Here is a 22,357-nt window from a genome sequence, read left to right as displayed (position 1 = left end):
GGGTGGAGAGGACAGTGGAAAGAAGGAAAATTCAACACAGATAAGGATTGGAGAGTACCTCAGAGAGTAAGAAACAGAAATAAGAAGTGACCACAGTTTTGTGGGGGAAATGAGAAAATTTGTTTAATCTCTATTGGAGATAAAGAAGACAAATTCTGGTGAGCTATTTGGGAGAGAAATGAGTGGGGAATGCTAGAAGAAACTAGGCAGAGAAAATGATATTGTTACCTATACCAAGCCTACAAAAACGGGATAGGGATGATTTTACTAACTCACCATTCAGAAGATTGAGAGACTAAAATACTATATGAAAGCCACCTTAAAAATGCTGCTTAGCAGAACATGTCATCTTTGGGTAAAAGCAACAGCATGGGTATAAGAACTGAGTGACAGCAGCATACAGAAACTAAACAGTTACTCAAAAGGCAGAGTTAAAGTAGAAAACTTTTTAAAAAGCACCAAGGTCTTAATGTGGAAAACTACCACTGTTGTCCTGGTTAACAAGTGATTAACAACTCATCAACTCAGGGGGAATAGTTATCAAATCCCCTTCAGGTAATTCATTTAATTCACTTAGAACTCTCTTTGTCCCATTACATATTTCTTCCAAGACTGGATGACACATTTCTTGGCAAATGTCAATGAAAGGATCACTTTGTCCAGGGGAAAGAAAAAAAAACAACTCCCCAGGTTTTAAAAATCCATGTGCCTAGAAATTCAAGCCCATTTAAAATCCTGCAGTTATCTCGATTTTGAGAACTCAGTAGATTCCAGATTCCAGTTAGAAACAATTAATCTTCATCTTGACAGTATCAGGTAACATTAGAACATGGCATATTTTCAAGTTAAACAAACAGAAACACACTTTAAAATTGTTCCTACCCTTCCCACCCCCAACCCCAATAAGTATCCATCAGCATATTCTAGAAAGCAAAGCTCCTTCATGCAAGTGTCCATCAGAAACAACCACCACCACCTACCTGCTCTTAAAATAGCTAGTGATGAAACCGAAGAATAGTGAGAAAGTTGGCGAGGTGACTGACACGCTGTGCAGGGCACTACAACTACTGGCATGCAGTGACCGTCAAGCAGGTGAACAGAACCACAGGCAGAGGCTACCAGCTAGCACCCGTCAAGGGGCAGAAGGCTCCCAGCGAGCAGAAAGCCCAACTTCCTAGTTCATCTGAGTAAGAGGTCTCAGTGAGAAAGAATTCTACCATCGAAAGGACTACGGTTTGTGACAAAGGAAACACTCAGGAACAAAACAGCAAAATGCTAAGTTCTTCCACAAATGAAAATGCTCTGTATGCTTTAGAAAATAAATTAAGTATGCTCCCTATTTACATTAAAAAAAATGTAAGCAGTACTTTTCATTAAAATTAGTTTGCCTCATGACATAATTTCATCTTTAAATACCAATCATATGATAATAGTTTTGATATTTGTACTCAAAAACAGGGCACCCACAAAATGGAGTTATTTTATCCTATACTGAAGAGAGAGGGCTTTGGCTTTACTTATACATATCAATGGATATACAGATTGTTTCCAACTTTCACAATTCTACAGTTTGGCTCAGGGTAATGACTCATTTATCTAATCAGAGAACTGGTCATGCACTTTTCTGTTGTTTTTTCTTTCTTAGACTATCAATATTATCATTTAAAAACTAAGTCTGTCTCCAACAAAAGATAAAGACAATAAGGGTATTCTCAAAATGAGCAAAAAATTTTAACTAGATCTTTGGCACAAACAGCAGAAAACAGTTCAAAGATAAAATATTTAATGAGTCAAAAGAAGGCCACCCTAAAATTTCTTCCCATACTGAACAGATGCTAAAGAAGAACATTAGAGAGCCAACTTAATTAAGGATATGCAAGGAAATAAAATGCATATCACTCCACTTTATCAGCAATAATGTTTTAGTATATATTAGGTATACAGGGTCCTTCCTCTATTGCGTGTTTTCCAGGACAATTCCAAAATGAAACACTTTATATCCACAAATACAAATATACTTAATTTTGGTTGAGATATAACACAGTTATTTTCTTGGTCAAAATAGTGCAGCTTTATAAAAAAACCTAACTCCAACACTATAATTTGTGACTAATACAAAACTCACACTATATACAGCCTTCTACTTGGCTGGGTTGGTCCAGGGGGACATTTTTGGCATTGCTCACTAAATTTTAAAAAATTCATGTTTATTTTCTATTACCAAAAAATGAGGGAGGGGAAGCACGTTTAAAGGCCAAAAAAAAAAAAGAGAATATCATTTTAATTATAAGCTATTTTAATTTATTGTTTATCACATACCCTACTCACCAGACCAGGTGGGATCAGCAAACTAGAACCAGCAGGTCAAACACAGCCCCCTGCCCGTTTTGTAAACAGCTTTACTGGAACACAGCCATGCCAATTTGCTTACATCTGGGGCTGTGTTCACTCCACAGTGGCAGAGTTAAGTAGTTGTAACAGAGACTGTATGACCCACAAAGTCTAACAGGTTTGTTATCTAGCCCTTTACAGAAAAAAAATTGGAGAGCCGCTGCTCTGGACCTTTTAAGACACAATAGAGAATTTCTACATAGGTGCTACATTCACCCTGATGCTGCCTGGTTTATGACATGACAGACACTGTTAATGCAGTGACTCCTATTAAAATAAAAGTTCCCTACTTGCTGTGTTCACTGAGGTTTCCCATGGACAAACCATTACATGGGAAGAAGCTGTGAAGGTTAGCTGTAGATTAGCAGACTACTCCCATCAGACTTGCTCATTGCCTGTTTTCTTATATTGCTGTACAATTACCATTTCGGAGTCACTGTGAGAGGCCTGGCCCAGGCTGGGTGCAGGCCCTCGCTCAGAGTGAGGAGGCTGCTCAAGGGACAGAAGGGGCTCAACATTGTCATCGTAATCATCTTCCTCTGTTTCCCCCTCCCCATCGGCCAAAGTACCTCTAGTCAAGAAATCGGAGCGCGTCCGCGCCATTCGAGCTTTCTTTTTATGGGCCGGTCTGGCAACCTGCTTGACCAAATGATAAAACAAATGACACAACAATGTTTTGTTTTGGGTGTTTTGGAGATGATGCCAATGAAAGACATCAGAGAGCTCATGAATTTCTTGGAAACACCCCTCCACCCCACCATGACCTTTCCACTAGATGTGACGGAGATGACCACAACCAATCCATATGCATTACTCTGGACAAAAGAGGAGAATGGAAACTATATCTACACTGTTCTCCAGAGCCAAGGAAGCCATCTTTTGCTGCCATAATCAGTCACCAAAGTCACTTGCATAAATAGCCTTCTTTTTCTCAGTAACTTCTTCGTTTGTAAATATAATCTGGGTTTTTAGGCACCGTTCCCTGCCTGAAGTACACCTCCTTAAGTATAAGACCTAACTCATGGCTTCTTTCTCTATAAACTCTTGGGAGTAAATGAGATGCTCTACCTACAAGAATAATAATTTCCAGAGTAGTGTGCATCTATTTTGCAAGGAAGATAGATAAACAAAATTTAGTACTCACCTGTCCTTGGCCCGGCCCCGTTAATTTCATAGGTTTCCAGGTTGGTTCATCTTGTTTATGGAGTTGAGAATTTCCACTGTTTAAGGATTCCTTGTTGACACTTAGAATACAAAAGAAAAAACAAAACAGATTACATTTCAATTCCCAGTACATATCCCATGGCAGGAGTTTTCAAGTATAGCATGAAATATAGTCTAACAAGCCAGGTCAAAGAATTCCAGCAAATTCCATAAATAGTTCCAGATCTTTTTCAATTCCTAAAACAATATATCACAATTTTTCTGCCTAATTTATACTATTATCAAGAATTTACATGTATGAATGAATTACTAGAGGCCCTGCCCTGGTAATCACTGGGTATATTCCATTATGATGACATATGTTTAAGAATAGTAGCAGCAGAATTAGCTCAAGAAATGAAATGGATTTAATGATGAGAAAGGAAACAACCAAATCTCCAAATCTTGAGAATTAATCTTAGGTCTTTTATTCCAAATCATAAAATACCTGGTAAGTAGTCACCCAGTGATGATGACCTCATTCCTTTGTTGTATATTAAGATGGTTCCTTACTGGTTAACAAATTTTCTTCCTGTAACCTTTCTGGAGCTTTCATCTATTGTCTTAGTTTTAAACTTGTTTCTCTCTTTGGAGAACAAATCAAAGGCCAACAGGCTCAACTGTGGCAAGGGAGATTTTAATGGCCAAAGGGAATCTTTTGGGACAAGCTAGGATGGCTAGGCTTGATCCTACACTGGTTCAAAAGGGAGACTGGTCTTACACTTAAGGAGGTGTACTTCAGGCAGGGAATGGTGCCTAAAAACCCAGATTATATTTACAAAAAAGAAGGCAGTTAGTACAGAATAAAATCAACATTCGCAGGATAAGAAATTGTTATCAAGCTAAAAGAAGTAAGCCCAAAACCATACAGATGGTATAATGTTAGCTTACAAAAATTTAATTTTCCTTGAATAACCACGATGTGACTGCTTTGTCATTAAATTTTGTGTAGAAATGGATGTCAGTGTCTGATGAAAACCTGAATAGAACCTGCACTTTCATGGCTCCATTATGTATATTAACTCAGTAACATGAGTCTTAAAATTGATCAACAAGATGTTGCTAATCTCTCCTTAGCAGGACTGTAAACCCATTGAGAATCTTATCTTACCTTCTAGCATAGTGCTAGGTTTAAAGTAGACATTAACTTATGATCTGGCAGACTAAGTGCTCTTCCACTCAAAATCTTCCATTTAATTTTTATAAATGAAGGCCTAGAGGCTGTAAGAGGTTATCTAGTCCTTTGCCCTAGGCAGTAAGCCCTAAACAAACCTAACTATTGGGTTGTCGGAAAAGTCATGACACGTTTTTTGCAACAAAAAACATAGAAAAAATGTCATGACTTTTCCAACAACCCAATAGATGACAAGCTTTCCTAGCTAACGGCAGCCAGCTCAGCAATCTCCCTTTTTAACCAGTGTAGGATCAAACCTAGGCATCCTAGCTTGTCTGAAAAGATTCCTTTTTGGCCATTAAAATCTCTCTTGCCCCAGTGGAGCCTACTGGCCTTTGATTTGTTCTCCAAAGAGAGCAACAATAAGGCCTTTCATAGCATCTGACCACCCTAACTTTCAAATTCACAGCATTTTCTTTTGCTTTCTCCATGATTTCTTTTTTGTTCTTCCTCGTAAACCAGATGAAGACCACTAGGTACTGATCACCACCACAGCATAGAAAGAAAGCTAATCTAGTGATACTTCCTAATCATGAAAGTCAAGTTCTAGTTCCAGCTATTTCTCTAAATATGTGACCTCAAACAAGTCATTACACCTCTAGGAACACCAGTGAGCTCATGTATAATATGTGAGAACTAGATTAATTTAGTAACACCAACATTTATGATTCTATAAAACACTAAGGTTTCTAGTATTAATTACAGAACAAGAGAAGACTTGAAGTATGAATTTTTTACTTAAGCCTTCACATAAACAACCTTATATATAATCATTTTGAAGACAAGTAGATCTTAATGAGGCAAAGCAAACTAGATCAAGTAGACTTGTTTACTTTGGGAAAATGGTAGAAGTAATTCAATTCACAAGGATGAATAGTGGGGTTTTTTTTGTTTTGTTTTGTTTTGTTTTATAAAATCTACAAGTAAGCCCTCTATAAAACAGAATCATGGATCCAACAACATTACACACACACAGACACACACACACACACCTCACAACACTACATTTAATCAGAGTGACAGGAAATAATACTGTTTTTAACACTCTGATGGGCTTATATGCCACACGGAGTCTTTGAATTTCTGGGCAATTTCTAGGCTAATGGGCAGGAATAAGACCTCAAACTGTCATTTAGTCCAACTAGATTTCATAGTGGAAAAATAAAATATCAATGATCTCTCACCCGCATTTACAAAGGGTTTCTATAAAACCTGTATGCAATTCTAAAGACTTAAGATTTAAAAGCTCAGGCTATGATAAGAGAGAAAAAGTTATTTTCATAGTCAATATGAAATTCTATTTTTTAGCCCTAAGATACAGCCCTTATTTCATTTAAAGTGATATCCTCCCACAATAGCTGAAAAAATCCACTGTACACAATGACTTAATACAAATGTCTTAAGTGTCATCAAATTTGTTTTTATTTACCACTTAAAAAAATGATTTTCTCGTGGCTACCACTAGTTAAGAAAATTTACAAAGTATAAGAACTATAAAAGTATAAAACTATAAAACTTAAAAGAACGCCCACTTATATAAGGTATCTAACGAAGTCAAACTCAGAAACAAAAAGGAGAATGGTGGCTTTCAGGGGCTTGGGGTAATAGCGAGGAGGGAGTTGTTCCATGGGTAATAATAAGAGTTTGTGCAAGATGAGAACTTTCTAGAGATCTGTTACACAACAGTGTGCTGCCAGTTAACACTACTATACTGTACACTTAAAAATAGTTAAGATGGTCAATTTTATGTTATTTGTTTTTTACCACAAAGAAAGTATAAAGAACTTAATGAAGAACAAAAGTCGGCCGACAGAGTGACAAAGCACATTAACTTTCAGCCTGACTCTAACAAGTTGGCAACACCTGGCTACACCTACCAGCATAGGGCACCCAGCATTGGCTGGACGCCTACGTTTCCAGGCACTCTATTGACCTTCACAAATGCTCTCGCACTCAATGGGGAGGAACCAAAAAATCTGTATCTGGGCTCAGGTAAAGACTCCTAGGCTATATTCTATCCAATTTCAGGTGACTGGTGGCATCAACAATTAGGGAATTTTTTGACCCAGAGAAAATGGCTAATTTGATTAGCACCCATACAAACAGCTGAGGCAGATCAAGGCACCTTAATACAGGCATATCTGGTTTTATTGCACTTCACAGATGTTGCGATTTTCAAAAATTGAAGGCAAGACCCTCCACCAGCAAAAAGATTATGACTCACTATTTATTGTGATACTCGCTTTATTGCGGTGGTCTGGAACCAAACCCGCAGTATCTCTGAGGTGTGCCTGTAAAATTCTCCAAAAAGTTTCCCATTTATACGTAAAAGTAAACAAACATTTCACTTACAGGGAAATACTCATATTTTCCTTTGGCGTGAAGAAAATGGCCCTAGTGGTTCCATCTCTGGAAGAGTCATTAGTTGTGTGGCCATAAGACTGAGTTGGCCTAAATTGTTCTCTTTTTGAAATGCGATTATTAGAGAGTTTACAGGTTACATTCGCTTGGGTGCGCATTCTGTCTGTCTTGGATAGTTCACTGACAGTACTAGACTGGCATGGGCCTCCTTTTCTTTCAAAGAACAGGGTGACGGGTCGGTTTCTTGGGGGTAAGTGAACAGAGGGGCTGTCTTTTGGAGCAAGAGCTGCATCTTTTACAGTTACTGATGGAGGCCCTGGTACACTGGGTTCTTTATTCAGGATGGCAGAGGATGGCCTCTCTACTCTTTGCTTTGATTGATGGAAAGATGTTACCGTGAAAGACTCCCCACTTCTTGGCTTTTCAATTGTCTTGAAGGCTTTACGCTCCCTCTCTAAAATATCTGTTTGCTGACGAATCTGTTCCATCATGTCTTTTTCATTCTGCCGCTGCAACTGCTTTTGCCTTACTTCCTTCTCAGTGTTTAGCTTTTCTAACTTCTTCAGCACAGTATTAGAAGAATCTGTATTCAAAGAAGCAACACCTTGATTTTCTCCTGAAAAATGATACTTTCTGGCTTCCCTGTTGCTATCCAAAGTAAGAGCTGGAAGGGTTTCTTCACTTTCCGTTAGTTTGTTTCTCTGGATACTTGTGTCTAGTCGGGAATTAGTTTTCAGTGGGTCTTGTTGGGGAATATAAAAAAATGTAGGCAGGCTATTTGAAATAAAGGAATCTCTCAGCTGCGGCTTACATGAAATAGATTCAGAGCTGCAGACCTGGTTTTCCTTTGCAGTCCCATTCTTCAAGTGCACTGAGTCCGAGGGTGCCCCCTTTGGAATCAGTAAATAGTCAGTCTCACGTGAGGCACTGAGGGCACTGCCCTGTGAATCAGGTTTTGGACTGCTAGATGTCTTAGGGGACAGAAACTGCAAGTCTCCTTCACCCAAAATTAAGGACTCTCGTTTGCTCGTTTGGCTTTCCTCACAGCTCAAAAGTTCCAAGCTTCCTTGAGAGCTTTCACTGTCAGGTGTACCTTGCAGAGACTGAAGGCCCTCGGGCATCAGTTCTGTAGACCACCTACGTTCTTCTGAAGGAGACACACCACCAAGAGAACGGACTTTCAGCAGTTCCAAGCTAAATATAGCTTGTTCTAGTTCTCTCATTCTCCGACTTTCTCTTTTGGCCCGGCCTACTTTCTTCTGGTGGAGATCCTCCAAGGACTTGGGTCTCTCTCTTACAATCACATCTTCCTGCAAGTCCACACCACTGTGGCTCCTGGCTCTCTCCTGTCGCTTTTTTGGGGAGTCCTTCACGCAGTCCACTGAACTAATTCGATTACTCTCTACCACAGATTTACATTCCTCTATGGCTTTTACTCTGTTGTCAAAGGAACAGTCCTCCCATTCTGATGGGTCTGAACCCTGAATTTTCAGAGCTCCATAGGGCTCAGTATTCATCAACCCAAGTTCTAGTTTTGTTTCTTTTAGTCTTTGTTCTTTTAAAGCTTTAAATCTACATAAAAATAGAAAAAAAGTAGGTTAGAGATATCTCTTGGATGCCTCTGGAGAGAATACATTTACTGAGAATTTTAAAAAAAAAAGGAAAGTCTCAAAATTTTCTTTTTATAATACCTAAGTATTTCTCAAACTAACTTGGATGCACATTTCATAGTTCTACTCCATGAGTGAGATTATATTTCATTAAGTGCCCTGTTCCTAATTGGGCATTCTACTAAGAATAAATTAAATCAAAAAAAGTAAAGCTCTCATTTAATAATACCCTTATTTTAAGGTAACTCTTAAAAAAGGAAATTAAAGTTTCTAAAGGTAAAAACAGTTCAATATGGACATTTTTAAAAGACTCCTCCTAATATAAAAGTTGACTCTTAGCAGTTACAACCACAGGCCATGTAGGTTTTCAATCCAATTTAGCTTCTATTATAGACCACACAATGTGGGTTAAAACTGCTAGGAGTATCACAGTTTAGTGGAGAAGACAAATTGTACATAAACCAATTCTAATACAAGTTAGGCAAGTGTTAGAGCAGAGGTATAAACAACATTTTTAGGAAGAAAGAAGAAGTAATTATTATGACAACAAAGATTACCTTTGTCTTGCTCTGAATCCTCTACATATTGACTGCAAAAAGATAATTTTGTTTCTTTGCTCTTGATACCTCTTACTTTCCCTGTAGCTTTTCCATCTTGCCTGTATGCAGATGGCAGCCATGTGCCTCCGCCTACAGTGCTCCCTCCATCTCTGCTGAATGATGATGGCTGCAGTCCGCAGCTCCCAATACCGCTGCCTCTCTACATGAGCACGCCAGGAAGCTTGGAGAAGAGTAGCTGCACTGGTCTTAACCAAAGCATCCTGCTGCACAGATGCATGTCTGACTCGCTTCTGGTAATTCCTCCAGAATTGCTGTGGGGAAAGATAAAATAATAGAAACTGTTGTCATCTCTTATACCACATTTTCACAGAAACAGGAATAAAGAAGAAATTTTCTTGTATCAGAATTAGAAAGTAAGTAGCTAAACAGCTATATTGTGGGTGATTAAAAAAGTTTTCTAGATCTGCTTGGTTAAAACAACTATTTTAGATAATATAACCTTGATAAAGTTAATTATAGAACTTAAAATAATTTAAAATTTTTTGATGCTTTCATGCCCTACAAATTAATTTGAACAAATTACATTATATTCTCATGCTACAATTTGCCAATATTAATGGGTTTAAGGTCAACATGCACAAATTTCAAAGTTTAAGATATGAAAGATTTTCCAGTACAAATAGATAAGGAAACAGCCATCATATAAATCAATGAGGGAGACAATAAAACCAAATAAATGTATAGTTACCAATAAGGTAACTATAATCCAAGATGAGTACACAATAACAATGCATGTATAACTCTCAAATATCACTCAGAAAACTATTAAAAAAAATAACTATGTCAATAAAAATTAGGCACATAACTTCTTTGCCCCTAATCATAACTCACAAGCACTTATAGCTATAAATTCAATTTACTTTAAATTCAGCTCCATCAACAGTCTATTATTACATGCCAGGTAATCTGCTGGGTGCTATCAACATTTCAAAAATGAGTAGGACACATTCTTCATCTCTAAGTAAGTTTACATTTTATTTATGTTTCACAGCAAAACAGTTCTGGTTACTAAAACAAAGGCCAAATAAACTAGCCAATCTCATGCAAGGCATTGCTTGCTCCCCACCTGGATAATAACAGACGCCTGTCTCAGGCGGAGAAAGTGCTGCCTGCACAGCAGGGCCCGGAACCATCGCTGCAACAGCACGATTCTGCGGAGCACCTCCTGGTGAAGCAGGTCCTGCAAGTGCTGCCGCTCCTGCTCTTTCAGGAATACCTACCAGGAGGAAGAAAGGTAAGGAATGCAATGTAAGAAAAAGTGAAAATTTTATTTCATGAATTATCCCTTCTGTGATAAGTTTTAGACAAGAACAAATACAGTGGCAGATGTGTAAAAGCAGTACCAATAAATATATCTGCCGATTTATCCAAAGTAGTCATTCTCAAATTGGAAAGGAGACATTGGAACACAAAAGGGAAAATGGGATGTAAGAATAAGTACAAAAATCCTAGTGCCAGAGACCAAATCGATACATTATTCCCTTCCCTTTGGAAATTTACCACTATCATGAGCCTAGGTGCTACGGGTAGCATGTTGTATTTTTCAAGGATGTTGGGAAGGGGAAAAGAGTTGAGAACCATAGATCTTCAAGTTTGATCACAACACGAATAAACCAATAATGAGTCTTTTTGAAACCCAGTATGCATCAAAGGCTTGTTGCTGCGCCGAGCCATTAATCAGTTTACTTACTCTAACTTCGTTCCATTAAAAAAACTTTAGGGATTTAGGGGGATACAAAGATAACTTAGACACAATCCCTTAGGAAACAGGATTTGCACTCATCTTTAAGAGCAGGTCAGTATTAAAAATTGTATATATTTAAGGCATACAATGTGATATTTTAATGTATGTATACATTGTGAAATGGTTTCCACAGTCAAACTAATTAACATATCCATCATCTCCCATTTTTGTCAAAAAAAAAATTTTTTTTAAGAAGACCACATAGATACTAGACATACAAAGAGGAAAACAGTAAACTAAAACACACATGAGACAGAGGACCCCATCTGAGCAAAACATGGAGTTGGAAATAATGAAAAGGCACATATGGGGGACAGTGACACAATCTTCATAATGAAGATATTAAATAGTGTAAAATCACAATATGGAGGTTCTTGAAAAAGAGAAAGACGTTTGAATTTAATGAGGAGGTTGTCAGGAGACTACTACTGAGCAGAAAGCTAACACAAAGAAAAAAGTATATTAAGATGATTTTGATACTATGGGTAGAGTGAGTTACATGGAATAACAAATAGACTGCAACCAGATAAGGGATCTGTTTACTGTCAAAGAAATATTAGTGACAGCTAAAGAAAAAGAAATAATATGGAAGCAGTGTAAGTGGAGAAAAAAGGAAGAGATGTGACAATCATTTGTGAGGGAAAAAAAACAACAACCGAACTTTGTAAAGGATTAAAGTGAAGGGTAAAACAAATAAGATTATGGTTTTCAGCCTAAGATGTTAAAAGGATGACAGAAAGAGTAGTTCACAAATTAAGGACAGTAGGGGAATCAGGATAAGGTGACTTTGGGCAAGGAGAGTTGGACATTACAGACCACAAGAGAGAGATGATTTTTAGGGAGTTAAAATTATAGGCAGAACTAGAGAATCAGCCAGAAGCTCTTTAATTAATATTGACTATACTATTAAGTAAAATTTCTTGGCCTAATTAATTTCTTCATGACATCTGCTATACTATGTTTTGTTATGAAACATTCTCATAGACTAAAATTGTCATTATTATTTAAACACAAAAATACACTCAATTTTGGGCCAGCCGAGTGGCACGTTGGTTAAAAGTTAGCTTGGGACTCCAGCTCTGAACAGCAGGACCCCAGTTCAGATCCCACATGAGGGCCAGTGACGCTGCGCCCTCTACAGCTAAGATGGTGAACAACAGCTCGACCTGGAGCTGGGCTGCTGTTGAGTCGCCGGCGTCAGCATAGGCTGCAGCCCCTGCTGCAGTGGGCTGCCATGAGCTACCGTGAGTGGCTGGTAACCAGTGTGAACAGCCGGCAGCTGGCGTAAGCTGCCGTGCACCATCATGAGCGGCCGTCCAATAGCTAGCAAGCGACTGCCTCACCTGGGAAGAGGGCAATGATAATACCAACATGGGCCAGTGAAGCAACGCCCTCCACAACTAGACTGAAGAACAAAAGGACAGCAACTTGTCTGTTTCCCTTCCCCAATTCCCCAATAAAATCTTAAAAAAAAAAAAAATACAGTCAATTTTGACAAGGGCTGTAAATATACTTACCATGGATTTTCCAACTTGGTAATTATTTGGATTAAGATTTATTTTCCTGAAGAAATTGTGAATGTTCAATTTGGATGGAATAATATTTCGAGGAAGAAGTACATGGAAGTGGCTCACAAAATCCTAAAACATGAAAAGAAAATGTTATAAAATCACTAGAGAATGATATGTATACAAGATCCTAAATTTAGCTAACTGTCCTTTTATTGATCCTTTTCTTATTCTTTTAAACAGGGCAAAACCAAGAAAGTACTTGTTAACTTAAAATATTACAAAACGTTAATTTGTAAAAAGGGAAGGGTCGAATTCTACATAGTATTATCGAAGGGAAATAGAGAAGAAAAAAGGACAGAAACTAATTATCCCTTTTGAGAGAGCTGTATGTGCTTAATTTAACGAGAATCACAAATTTTTAGCAGAAACATAAGCAAAGGCGGCAGCCATACAGGGTATAACTGAGGACGAAGCTTTCCTGCCTGGTAACAGCAAAGACTTGTTTAGCTGCTGAAAAGTTTAAGTATCATTTCTAGACCCACAGCAGCAGAAGCTGATGACAATGACTAGGAGCCTTGCTGGCATCTTTCTGTGAAAGAAAATCCTGCTGAGAAATCTTTAGCAAAAATCAAATGGGATCTTTTCTTTTGAACTAAAAAATCCCGATTCAACGATTTCAATTACTAGAATAATCAATGTAAGGAATTGCTACGTTATGAGTAAACTTAGTATTAGTAAACATTCAGATCAAATGAGAATATTCAAGTACTGGTTCTATTACAACAAAGCTAATGAGGTTGCTGCCATTCCATGGAAATGAGTACTCTCAACCTCTTTAATTCTGTATACAAAAGATGGAATTGGAAGGAAGAATTAAGAGAAATAAACAAATGAGCCCCAAATAAAAAATAAGCAAGACAGGAATAATTTACTTGGTGTGCATATATATTCAAAGATCACTAAAAAGTATAACCTGGAAAGAGTATTTGCAACTGTATCCTGACTGGCGAATTCGCACTGTCTCCAGCATCCCGGTGTACCGAAGCTGTCGAAGCACCAAGGCATCACTGAACCTCAAAGGTAGCTAAAACAAAGCAAACAGAGAAACAGTAACCTAGGAGAACAGAGGTCCAATTTAATGTTTGCCCTATAAGTATGGTTAACTTCTGTATATCTAGGAAGTGACTGAAAGTTGTCTGGTACAGACATAGTAGAAGTGACAGGACACTCTTACTTCCCCAGCTGGTAGCTTCAGAAAAGTTCTGACTGCTTGACGCTACGGAAAAGAGAAACCAAGCTTCCAGGCTTCTCCAGTCACAGTGGGAGAGAACCTTCAAAGCTCCAAAGGAATGTAGTTGCCCACAGAGGAAGCCACATTATAGAATATGTAACAAGATTAGCCTACTTATATATAGTCAAGAGTGTCTGTATTTTTAATTAAGATTTTATCTACAATCTCACTCAGAAACCACCTGCCCCATTCTACCAATTGCCTTGGTTAAGTGAGAGCTGACAGATTCTTCTTCTAATGACTAGTACAAGGTTAAAGGTAGTTCATTTCCTAAATACTTTTTGTTAATGACACACAGAAAAACAAAAAATTCCTATGGTCCCTGACAATTGATGATCTCACTGTGTAGGTAGGCAATGACAGGGAAGAAGCTAATGGGAGGTACTCACTCCAAAGTAGGCAGAATACCGTCACTCCTAGGGATCTCAGTAGGCATGCTTTTAGACATTCAAAAGATGCATGTGGAGCTTCTTCTCTTTCTCCCTATTCTCTAAATACCATTTTCAATAATCCCTTAAGGCAATCCCAAACATTTTCCTGCAGATAGATGGGGCATACCAGCTGACAAGGAAAAAATGTCAGATGGGCAACTTACGTTAAATAATAATAGTTAACATTTATTTAGTACTTATTCTGTACCCTGAAATACTTCATTAATTGAACTCTTTGCACAGCAAGGTCTCAATTAATAATAGGGACTCAAAGTTCTATTTAACTATAAATAAAATGGTTCCCTTTTTAGTCACTGGAAAAGAATAGCTAATGTTTACTAACCACTTAACACAGGCCAGGAACATTCTAACTACGTTACCGGTATTGATTCACATATGCTCACAAAACACTATGATGTTGGCCCTGTAATTACAGTGTATTCTTACATGGATGAAAATATTTAAACACAGAAAGGTTAATTTGTCTGAGGTCACAAAGCTTGCAAGTAGCAGAGTTCGAGCCTGCTTCTCAAGGATTAAGAAAGCTGAACATAACTCCTACTACATTTTAGCTGTTCAGTCTGGGAACTAATTTCTCCCATGATGAACATGAAGAAAGATGACAAACGTTCACACTTATTAGATGTATTTTGCAAAGCTCTAATTAGGGAAACTGCCATGGAAAACAGGAAGGAATCAAGGCTGTCCACAGTATCTTCCCTATTTTACAGAGACAAGAATCTCTAAACGTGAAAAATGCCAAGCAACTTCTTTAAAAGTGATGGTTATAGCCAAACAAGAGAGATTAATCTTGGGATAACAAAACTTGCATAAAACTTTTTTATGATGCAATTTCAGAGGTATTTACTTCTCAAATTCTAGGAAATGCTAAGTCAACACCATATAAATACCTCACAGGCAGGTAAGTGTAAAAATTACAAAGATAGCCATAGAAAATAGAGAGCATGGTTTTCCTTAGAAAGATTATAGATAACTCTCCTGGTCCATTTAATCTCATTTGAATTTAAAGCTCAGTTTGAAGTAAGCTCAGCTAAAAGCGCTCATTTACAGGACATCTTTACCTTTTCTGCGTTAGAGCGAATACATTTGACAAAATATGGTTCTGCCTGACCGAGTGTCTCCATCAGCTTGTTTAATGAGGCCTGCAATACAAGGCAATATAATCAGTATTTTCTTCCCTTCCAAATTGGCAACAAGTGATTTATAAATATAAACAGTAATGTTGGCAAAATATGCAAAAACAAGTGGTATACACAGAAATAGGTTTATTTCTGAAAAAAGAAAATGACCATTACGGCATGGCTTTTTAGTCACATGACTCACATGCCATTCAAAGGCCATGCAGATCATTCTGGCCTTTCAATGCTCATCTGAACAAACAGATTCCTCTTTGTTAAAAGTAATATAGGAAATAACCTGAAACTGGGCACTGATGCTGGGAGGTTTCTTCTTCTTGTGCAAATGAAGAAGCGACTTGGTAATGCGATCCTGTAGGGTCAGTCTTGTCAGGTGCTTTAAAGAATTTACCTCTAATAAGTGCTGAAAAAAAGGGGAAAAAAAATCAAATTCTTCATTTGATTTTTAGGAAAAACAAAATTATAAGCCAGTTTTCATTGTTTCCTGTGTATGACTGTGGTGAATATGGGAGATTGATATTCAACATCCATTCTACCCTCCTCCTGCTTTCCTGCACATGCTTTCCAGCGAAAAAGAAAAACTACTTTTTCCAAACTCTCTTGCATCTCGGGTTCTGTACTGGAATCTATAAAATTGTATTTGAATCTATAAAACACACTAAAATAAACAAAAATTAGCTACATTTAATTTAAAAAGGAAGAGAAACAGATGGGATTCCTGTCATTAATGACTGAATGGAATTACTTCAGATGTATCCAATATATTCATGTTGGCTGTCATATGAAGTTTAAGAAGTTAGCCACTTGAGGAGAGTGAAAGGAACAGCACAAATCCCAGATGTGGCATTCTAAATACTAAAAGACTAAAAAGAGTCAAGGAAAAAGAAAGGCAAATGAACAGGTAAAGATGTTTGATAGCAACTGTGGTGTCTTCTCTTTTTTTCTACATAAAATCTATTCAGGGCCAGCCAAGTGGCTCAGTTGATTAAGAGCTGGCTTAAGAGCGCAAGCCGCCAGTTCGATTCCCACATGGGCCAGTGATGCTGCGCCAGAGCTGAGCTGCCAACAGGTGGCAAGATGGCTCAGCTGGTGTAACAACAAGATTGCCTGTTCGATGGTGCACTATGCCCACCCGCAATTAAGACTGAAATCGGCACCTTGAGCTGAGCTGCTGCCCAGATGGCTCAGTGGATAGAGCGTGCGCTCTTAACAACAAGGCTGCTGGTTCGACTCCCACATGGGATGGTGGCTATGCCCACCTGTAACTAAGACTGAACACTGCAACTTGAACTTAGAGGCCATGAGCTGCCGACGGGAAGCCAGATGGTGACTGGCGCCCTCCACAACGAAGACTGAAGAACAACAACTTGGCTGGTCCCCTTCCCCAGTTCCCCAACACTGTTCCCCTCCCCCAATTCCCCAATAAAATCTTAAAAAAAAAAATCTATTCATAAGAACATCATTACGAGCCACTTACATGAATTTCTTTTGTTTTAAACAATAGTTAACCACTACCAGAAACCACATCAGCAATGCATTAAATTTTCTTTGGAAACCTAAGGTGACTTAGATAGAAGGAATAATAAAGACATTCATTTTCTTGTTTCTTAAACTAGAAAATGGTGAGAATAAATAGCTCCTTTTCAGTTCTTTCAAAATTTTGGAATTATTCATTAGCAAGGTTATGAATGACACACTTCCTTCTTTAGGAGGGTAAAAGAGAATGAAACACTCAGTAAGATTTTTCTTTCTTTAGTAAATTCAATAAATATTTTTGGAATGCCTTCTCTGCGTTAACAATGTATATCAGAGTAGGCTAACTACAGCTCAAGGGCCAAATCCTGCCCACTGTTTTTATATGGTTGAAAAAAATCAAAATAGTAATGGCATGAGAAAAATTAGATAAAATTCAAACTTCAGTGTTCATAAATAAAGTTTTATTGGAATACCGTCACATTCAATTATGTATTCTCTATAGTTCCATTCATGCTACAATAGCAGAGCTAATCAGTTACAACAGAGACCATAGGCCTACAAGCATATCTGGACCTTTACAGAAAAACTTGGCTAACTACTGTGTTTCCTTGAAAATAAGACCTAACTGGAAAATAAGCCCTAGCATGATTTTTCAGGATGTTCGTAATATAAACCCTACCCCAAACATAAGCCCCAGTTAAGATCGTCAGCCAGACATGACTGTTTGAATAAATGTAAATTTTTGTACATGAATAAATGAATAAACGTAGATTGTTAGAGCAAAAATTTATATAAGACCTGGTCTTATTTTCGGGGAAACACGGTAGTGCTAATGATGATGAATGTCAGATAATCACTAGTAAGAAATTATTTAAAAATCAGGTAAACTTCAGAATTTGATCTTAACCTGGCCCAAGAAGAAATTTAAAAATCCCATGTAAAGAAGCATTACTCAACAAAAATTTACATTTAGATTCAGAAGCTTTTCAAACACTAGAAAATGGGACTATCACAAATAAATATCTACCTGAACACTTACGCTTGGCCATTTTATAACATCCAGTCTTATTCCTGAAATATATTTAAGTGAATGTACATAATCCCTATTTGGGTATAAACAAGGTATTTCTTGTCATTGAGATTTGTAAAGATTGTTTGCATGAGTAAAAAAAAATAATTATGAAATAGGGCACCAATGGAAAAAAGATTTTTCATAATACCCACCTTTGGAAGGCCAGGCTTGGATTTCAAGTTTTTGTTTCTCCTAAAGAGACAAATCACACATTAGAAAAAACTACTGATCTGAGTAAATCTGACTGATTTCAAGGTCTCTATTGAAACAACAAATTATACACCCATTTCCAAGATATGGTCATCTATATAGAAACAGTTTAATTCAATTAAGCAGGAACCTTTGGGAAAGAAAATAAGCAAGGAAAAGAGAGCAAGAAAAAAGATGCCTGTCCTGTAATGTAAACAGACTTAAGCCTGATGATAGTAATGTAACACTGTACATTCAAAGCTAGTTTCATTTTCTTTTGGATGTTAATAGACCCCTAATTTCTTTACACTATGAAGTTTTATTTCTTTCATTTCAGGACTTTAAATAGATGCTTAATTTCATGAATTTTTTAAATGTACTTTTCACTAAAACTTAAGATCTTCCACTTTTAGAAATTAAAATCTCTCTTCTGCTCTTTTTTCATTATTCATAACACAAAATCATACTTATGTCAAGACTTTTTATAATGGCTACAGAAAGAAAGGGAATAAAGGCCAATACTTAGTGAACGAGAGCTGGGGAGCCAAAAGACCTGGGCTTGAATCTATGCTCTACCACCTATTAAGGAGTGATTTTAACCTGTAGAAGCCTTGGTTTCATTATGTAATAATGTAAAATGAGGATGATAATACCACCAACCTCTCAAGAGTTGTGAGGATTAAATGAATTAATTCACAATTCTGGAGTATAGCAAGACTTACGTAAATTGATCCTATTAACAGTTAAGCAATGACTTCAGGGATTAAGGAATCCAATTCAGTCAGTCATAGCTCTAGCTAGCAGTCAAAAACTATGCTTTTGAAAGTGTCTGAAATATGTTCATAGAGGTAGCTAAGAACTATTCACTGGTCCACCATGCATGGTTATACCTATGTCCTCAAACCAGTTCTAGGACCAGGCAATGAAGAATGGCAGGCTCGGATGAGTGTTTATATATCACTATATATGGCTCCATTCACCATTTTATAGGGAATTTTCTGCCCAATTTTTTAGGACTGCCAGAATCAAGGGACAATTGCAGCTAAAGACCTAGAATCCAAAAAAGAGGTCAGAGTTTTTTTCTCTCTCTGAATATAGGGTCCAAAAAAGAGCAACAAAGAGTCATTTCTATACTGAGTATACTGAATTATGATTCTCCTGGCAAGATGAAAACAAAGAACAAACAAAAACCCCACCAGCTTAATAATGTGTGAGATTCCTAACTCTAAATGCTGACTACTTTTGAATCTTGTTGCACTCCAAATTCCACTCATGAAATAGTATCACCATCACCTCTTCGTTTTTTTCATCCAGAAGATTTAAAAAAGTCATAAAAAGCAATCCACACTACTGATTAATACTTACGTGAGTATTCCATGGGCTCTTTCCAAGAGTTTGCTGCTAGCTGAATTAGCAAATATACCATCTTTGTCAAGCAAGGAGGTGCTACTTGATAGTCTGCTCGGGCGAATCCCAGTTCTGCCATTCCAGGAAATATCAAATGCATCACTGTAAAAATTAAATGCAGTACAATTTGCTTTAGTTAATTCAGACATCTCTAATTCACACTCTCTTAATTGCTTAAGTAAAATAAAACTTTAAACACTTAAGTTAAAATTTTAAAAAGATGCTAAACCAGCAGCAAATGGTTTTATCAGAGAGATTATCAATCAATATGGACTAATCTTTTATTCATTCAGAACAAAAAATGTCTAAGTATTCTAGCATATTCACATACAAGTGTACATGTAGATGAGTACATCATACAGCTGGTTAAATATTGGGTTGTTGGAAAAGTCATGACGTATTTTGTCTATGTTTTTCAAAGGTCATTTATTTATATAAAGAACAAAGATCAATCAATGATACTATATTGCCCGTTTTGTTCGATAACCTTTTGCCATCTTTCAGTGAGCTTTATAATCCCTCATTCATAGAAGGAACAGTCTTTATTTGCGAAAAACAGAACAAGGTGCTTATTTACAACCTCATCTGAATTGAATGTTATACCACACAAGGAGTTTTGAAGAGAGCGAAACAAGTGGAAGTCTGACAGCGCAAGGTCAGGCGAGTATGGTGGGTGTGGCAACACATCCCATCCAAGCTCCAATAATTTTTGACAGGTGATCAAACTTGTGTGTGGTCTCGCATTGTCACGATGGAACACAACTCCTTTACAATTAACAAGCTCTGGACGTTTCTGGATGATAGATTCATTCAAACTGTCCAATTGCTAACAGTACACATTCGAATTGATTGTTTGGTTCCTTGGTAGGAGCTCGAAAAACAGGACACCTTTAAAATCCCACCACACTGAGAGCATAACCTTCCTCTGATGAATGTCTGCTTTCGATGTCGTTTGAGGTGAATCATCATGTCGGGACCAAAACCGTTTGTGTACCACATTGTTGTAAACAATCCACTTCTCAATACCAGTTATCAGTCGCTTCAAAAAAGGATAGTTTTCCTCATGTTTAATGAGCATATTGCAGATGTTTATAGGCGCCATCAAATGAACTTCTTTGAGTTCATGTGGAAGCCAAATATTGAGCTTGCTTACGTATCCCAGCTTCTCCAGGTGGTCGTGAACACTTGAATGATGGATGTTCAATGTTTCTGCAATCTCTCGTATCATGTAACGCGGGCTTGACTCGATCAATGCCTTTATTTTGTCTTCATCAACCTCGGTGGGCCTCCCTGACTGAGGAGCGTCGCTGAGCTCAAAATCACCAGCACGGAGTTTCGTGAACCATCGTTGGCACTGATGTTCTTATAGAGCATTGTCACCGTAAACTTTATGCAACTTTTCACAAGCTTGACTCGCGTTCTTCCCTTTATGGAAGTAAAACAGTAAAATACGGCGAAAATGCACAGTTTGGTCTTCCATCTTCAACTTGTAAAATCTCCAAAACTCAACCAAATCTCTCTGTTGTTTTTTAGAATGAAGTTAGAACTGTCAGCTGTCAAATGACATAGCAATAACATAGATGCAAATGACTCTGGTACTTCCAAAAAAACCGAACTAGCAACATTTGTTGCAAAAATGCATCATGACTTTTCCGACATTCCAATATTATAATATAAATAGTGGCTTTGTCTTTATTAGATTTTAGAAATTCCACATGCTACTGAAGGAATTTCCAATCCTAACAGGCAATCTCATTCTATGAATATTTAATTTCCTCCTGGGAGGCTTATTCACACACTCACTATTACATATACACCCTCCAAAGTTACTAAGTTACTTCTATGGACTGAGCACTATTCTAGGCACTGAAGATATAGGAATGAAAAAACAGATAAAATTATCAGTGATTACAATAGGGGGCTTTCCACATAAAGATAGTAAATTGCACACATATTTGGATTCTTCCAGAAACCCATAAAACATTAATAAAGTAAGCTTCAAGGGAACAAACACTTAAGAATGAAAAGAATATACTAAAGAACAACAGTAACACATTTTTGAAATATGAAAAGCTGAAAAATATACAAAGTAGATTGCTTTCTCAGTAGTAAACCTTAAATTAGCTGTGGGGAATGATAAGAAGCATCCTTATTTACTCTGTACAACTCCCCAAAGGCTCCAGAATTGGTGGAGCAAAGTATCTCTGGCAGTGGTGGGAAAGGCAGGTTAAAAAGGAGAGCGTTATGGGCCGGCTGAGTGGCTCAGTTGGTTAAGAGCTCTCTCAAACGTTTGAGCTCTGAGCAACAGCGGTTCGAGTCCAGCCCGAGCTGAGCTGCCAACAGGTGGCAGGATGGCTCAGCTAAAAGAAAAAAACAAAACAAAACAGAGAGCATTAGTTGAAAATTGGTTTAAGAAGCACTTGGAACTCCATGCAACCTGATAACCAGTACTCTTTTACCTAAGCCAGAGTATGAATAAGAAACTCCGTGAACTGGGCAGCACCAGGTACAACTGAGGATAAGTTTATAGATGTCAAGGGAAATAATGAAAATAGAGCTTCTTAGTCCTCTTACCCAGCTGGCTCCAGAATGCTTGCAGCTGGGATAGCTGACCCCTGAACAACACGGGTTTGAGCTCCGAAGGTCCACTTATATACAAATTTTTAAATTAATTTATTGGGGTGAAATTAAGGAGTGATTTTAACCTGTAGAAGCCTTGG

At 37.6% G+C, this 22,357-nt stretch overlaps 1 protein-coding gene across 1 annotated transcript in view; it reads right to left on the bottom strand.

The window, feature by feature from the left end:
* MYO9A (myosin IXA) overlaps window positions 1-22,357 on the bottom strand; it is a 282,854-nt gene that overhangs the window by 72,998 nt on the left and 187,499 nt on the right. Inside the window, exons 16-25 of the mRNA XM_019659575.1 lie at window positions 19,596-19,739; window positions 18,194-18,233; window positions 15,774-15,896; window positions 15,419-15,499; window positions 13,588-13,698; window positions 12,621-12,743; window positions 10,426-10,575; window positions 9,297-9,610; window positions 7,121-8,701; window positions 3,536-3,635 (exon numbers count right to left, since the gene is read on the bottom strand). Of these exons, the coding sequence (XP_019515120.1) occupies window positions 3,536-3,635; window positions 7,121-8,701; window positions 9,297-9,610; window positions 10,426-10,575; window positions 12,621-12,743; window positions 13,588-13,698; window positions 15,419-15,499; window positions 15,774-15,896; window positions 18,194-18,233; window positions 19,596-19,739 (2,767 nt within the window). The remainder of the gene's footprint in view (window positions 1-3,535; window positions 3,636-7,120; window positions 8,702-9,296; window positions 9,611-10,425; window positions 10,576-12,620; window positions 12,744-13,587; window positions 13,699-15,418; window positions 15,500-15,773; window positions 15,897-18,193; window positions 18,234-19,595; window positions 19,740-22,357) is intronic.

Source organism: Hipposideros armiger, unplaced genomic scaffold, assembly GCF_001890085.2.
Source record: "Hipposideros armiger isolate ML-2016 unplaced genomic scaffold, ASM189008v1 scaffold_302, whole genome shotgun sequence".
Classification (NCBI taxonomy): domain Eukaryota; kingdom Metazoa; phylum Chordata; class Mammalia; order Chiroptera; family Hipposideridae; genus Hipposideros; species Hipposideros armiger.
This window is presented reverse-complemented; position numbering and strand designations above follow the sequence as displayed.